Source organism: Rutidosis leptorrhynchoides, chromosome 4, assembly GCF_046630445.1.
Source record: "Rutidosis leptorrhynchoides isolate AG116_Rl617_1_P2 chromosome 4, CSIRO_AGI_Rlap_v1, whole genome shotgun sequence".
NCBI lineage: Eukaryota > Viridiplantae > Streptophyta > Magnoliopsida > Asterales > Asteraceae > Rutidosis > Rutidosis leptorrhynchoides.
The window spans coordinates 217,879,684-217,884,043 of record NC_092336.1 but is presented as its reverse complement, the minus strand read 5'-3'; the positions used below and the strand labels follow the sequence as shown (position 1 = coordinate 217,884,043).

Below are 4,360 nucleotides of genomic sequence, written 5' to 3'. Positions count from 1 at the left end.
AATTATGGCGCGTTAATAAAAGACTGCGGGTCACTTCGCTATGTCACCGCGGATAGTTATACGATCCGCATACCGCGATTATTTTGAATACTATAAATAGAGAGCTTGGCCTCTCATTTATAGGTTGTTGATTCTCTGCCATTTGCCAAGACCTTTGTAATTTTCTCTTGTGATCTTGCCCAAGGAACTTTTACATTGTGTTAAGGTGAATCATGCTAATTAACAATCAAGACCGGGTCGGGGTGGTTGATCACTTGATTGATAAAGTGAAAGATGATCATCAGTGTCCAAAATAATCATCAAACATCCCATCCTCCATCTAAATATCATTGCACTCAATCCTTAATTAAGTAACTCATGAATTAAGGATTGATCAATTGGCATCATCCGTGGGACACGTTTCAAAATTAAACTCGGAATTTTTTGTTTTTTGCTATCAAACAATCAATTGGCTTGTTTAACTTTAATCATGTATTGTTATGATGCGTACCAGTCGATTTGATCGTCGGACATGGCAGCTAATGCGAAGCAAGCAAACAGCTTTGTGAATGCTGATATGCTGGCTAGTGATTCGCAAAATACCTTACCGATTAATTTGCAAGAAAATGTTAATGCTACCGCGAACAATTCAGTTCAAGAATCGCTCGCTAAAGCGTCTAATGTCAATACCGCTAATACTGATCTGCAATTAAAGGTTGCTCCTGATAAAATGGCTGCACAAAAAAATTTACAACAGAACCGCGATGAAAGTATCGCTGAGGGCAAGCGATTAAGAATTTTGGCTGGAAAAACAAGCTTGAAAGCAGACAAAGTCCTTGGAACTGCTATTGAACAAGCTAAAAAAGATGGTCGCAAATCTCGCATACCGCATACTTACTTATAGCCATTGAATGATTCAGGATCACAAGTTTATCACCTGGTCGTTGAGCATCATGATAGCGATAGTGATGATGCAGAGGATCGCGTTGTTTTAAACTCTATTTATGATTCCTAAATTGCAAAAGCTCCAAGAGAAGAAAGCGAATATTCTGATGGTTCAGATAGTGCGGAAGAATTTGTAAAAATTCTGCATGTTAAGCGTAGGTGGCCGCTAACACCCTTTCCTGGTCATGGGAATGAGGGTGAAACACCTGATGCTATGAGCAGAGAAAATGCTCAAAAGTTCTTAGCGGATGCTTTTAAAAGCATCCCGCCTAAATCAATGCAACATAAGTTTGAACAACCGAATTTTTTGCAAGATATGATAGCTAAATTTTGTGTGGAAAATACTGATACTCGCACAAAAAAGGTGACTGAGATTACTACTGCTGTAGACAAGTTTGTCCAGCATATTTCTGATTATCTGATCGTTACACCGCCCATTGTGCCAGCAACATTGGAGGTTTACTTGGGTTTAACTGACCCTTTGGATTTTCTTCAACGTTTTGAAGGAGTTGTAAGCACCTATAATTGGGATGAACCGGTAGCATGCCGGGTATTTCTCATGGTTTTGCAAGGATCAGCAAGGGAGTGGTTCCATAGCTTAAAAGCCCGTAATATTATTGGCTTTATCGATCTTCGCGATAAATTTTTGTTGCAGTTTCAAAACCTTTTACCGCAGAAGAAGACGCATATCGAATGCCATGACATTAAGCAGGGTAACAAAGAAACTTTGAATGCGTTACTTACGTGATACATCTATGAATGCCAGAAGATACCAAGTTTGAATGAAGATAAAAAAATCTCTGGGTTTTTGCACGCTATTAATCCGCAGTGACATCCAACGCTTGTGCGACGTTTGAGAAGAGATGTTTCGCCAACTTTTGCTAAAGTGCAGCAAGAAATGTATGATTATATCAGAGGTGGAGAAGATAGCACTATAACCCCTGCATGTGGATGAGGTAAAGATAAAAGTTGGCGGGATGATAGTGATTCTTTTCGTGATGGGAATAATGACAACTTTCGCGGTTCGGGATATCCAAGGCGAAATGATGGCGGTAGTTACCCGCGCAATGACATACATTAAGGTCAAAATGATAATCATGGATATAATCGTCGCGATCATTATTCTTCGCAAAAATGGAATAATGAGTTCTTCAACATCATCCAAATGTTAACGAAAATGCCTAAAGAAATTCTTTTGCAAGAAAGGGTGGCGAGATCTTTTCCTGATTCCCAACCTTTAGCAGAGAACAGCAGGCGCGACAAATCAAAGTTCTGCATTTTTCATGATGACTATGGTCATGATACTAATCACTGTAGGGATTTGGCAGAACTGATTGCGGAGGCATTTGAGCAAGGTAAATTGGACCATTTGATAGCTCAAGGTGCTGCAAATACTGCAAATGCGATTATCTTGCCCGCAGAGTCTAATGCTCCACAAGTGCTAAATGCCGCTGATCGAAAAGCTCCCGCAGTGAAGAATTTGGGGGTTAAAATGGTGGGCAAAAAAGAGAATTTGCGCGAAATTCAAGTTATTAATGTAGTGGAGGTTCAAGGTGAAATGTCAATGTTCCAAGTATCTGAGCAATTCGCAAATTGGCAATGCCCATCTATTACTATTCCTCCAATAAATTTGAGCGCGGATCATGATAAACCAGTGGTGGTTTCATGTCGCATTGCGAATACTGGCATTATAATTTTAAAAGTACATGTTGATACTGGTAGCAGTGTAGATGTAATGTATGAGCAATGTTTTAACAACTTGCCTGCACATATCAAAGCTTTGCTAAAACCTACTGCGGTTTCGCTAGCTGGTTTTTCTGGAGAATCAACTTGGCCCATTGGTCAGTTGGAATTGCAAGTTGAATTGGTAGATGATCGCGATGAATCACTAAAAAGCCAAGCCTTGTTAAAACTTTATGTAATGCGAAATCAGTCTAGGTTTAACATGATTCTTGGGCGCACTGCTTTGCGTATGTTTGGTGCAATACCATCCACGTTGCATGGAATGGTGAAGTTTTTTAGTTACAAGGGCATTGGTACGCTGACTTCGGCAGTAATTGAGCTACTTTCTGCGATGATTACGGTGCGAGAAAGTGTTGGTGTTGAAGGGCATGCGGTGCTCGCTGAATAGCATGAATGTTTGTAATGAAAAAAACACTGACTGAATGTTTATCATGGTTAATCATGATCTGTATGTTGTTTTTTGAGCTGTTATTACTTGAAAACTATGAATAAGAAAGAATAAATTTGTGTTTTAGCAATTGTTTCTATATAAAGCAGAAAACACTGCGTGTGGCCACGCGCAGTGACAATTTTGCAGAATGCAAGCGCTTAAGTCTTAAAAACACTAAATGAATTCTTATGTAAAATGCAACTAAGTGTTAGCAGAAATTCTATAAATTCATGGCATTATTTCGCTAAGTAATGTTACAACCTACTTGTGCAATAATAATGCGGATATTTCATGAAAATTTAACTTTAAAACCAAGTGATGAAATTGCCCACTTGTGTTAAATGATAAAAGTTGCGAAAGGATGAAATTTCCTAAGTATTTGATCTTGCCATACTTAGATGCTTCGCAATGCAAAGGATCGTTTACGTGGACTTAGAAGATTCATAATGTATAAGTCTATACAAGTACAGATTGTTTTGCAAAAGTACATACTTATTATGTGCACAATAATAAAAGTTGAAAATTGCAAAGGACAAGTCTAGATTATGAATATATTGAATAAAGCGCTATATAAATAAACTAAGTTGCAACTGCAAAATGTAAATATTTTTATTAATAACGCGCTGGGTGAAGCGCGCAAAAGTACAAAATGGAATATAAGATTGCGGTTACAAGTTTACAACTTAAACAATCACTCTAAAGCTTAAGCGCCTTAATGTCCTTGAGAGTAACATTTTCGCGTCGGCTAATTTCCTCCAGTGTCAGAATAGTGACCTTTTCAACCTCCTTCGCTATATTCAGCGCTTCTTGTGCCTCTCCAGTCGGGCATATTTCCTTGGCAATGTCTGTGGGAAGTGGCTGGAAAAGGTCGCCAAGTTGGCAGAGCAGGTCATACCATTCACAGCGGGTAGCGAGCTTGGCAGCTTAAGCATATGCTTTATATTTTTCGGTCACCGGCACCAAATCCATCACCTTATCACCAAACTCAGGTAGATACTTAACAAGCTGAGAAAAATGATTTTCTGCGTATTCCGCTCTCTTTTTAAGCGCGGAATTTTTATCAGCGGTTTTCTTCAATTGAGCTTCAAGCTTCTGAATTTTTCTGCGCTGGGTGGCAACGACCTTGCACTTTTTGTCATAATGATCTGAGATGTCATTGAACCGTTCGACATTATCAACGGTTAAGCAGATGGCGTTGAAGTAGTTGTTTATCCGCTGTCTTTCAGCTTCAGCGAATGTTAGTTCACGATATTGTCGTTGAAC

At 39.0% G+C, this 4,360-nt stretch overlaps 1 protein-coding gene across 1 annotated transcript; it reads left to right on the top strand.

The window, feature by feature from the left end:
* Positions 1–2,101: 2,101 nt before the first annotated feature.
* On the top strand, positions 2,102–3,055 carry LOC139841417 (uncharacterized). Its single transcript, XM_071831635.1, has one exon. It carries the CDS (start codon positions 2,102–2,104, stop codon positions 3,053–3,055), a length of 954 nt encoding a protein of 317 aa, XP_071687736.1.
* Positions 3,056–4,360: the final 1,305 nt, after the last annotated feature.

Bases quoted from the DNA above. Each gene is read 5' to 3' on its own strand.
- LOC139841417 (XM_071831635.1), top strand. From the start codon at position 2,102: ATGCCTAAAGAAATTCTTTTGCAAGAAAGGGTGGCGAGATCTTTTCCT.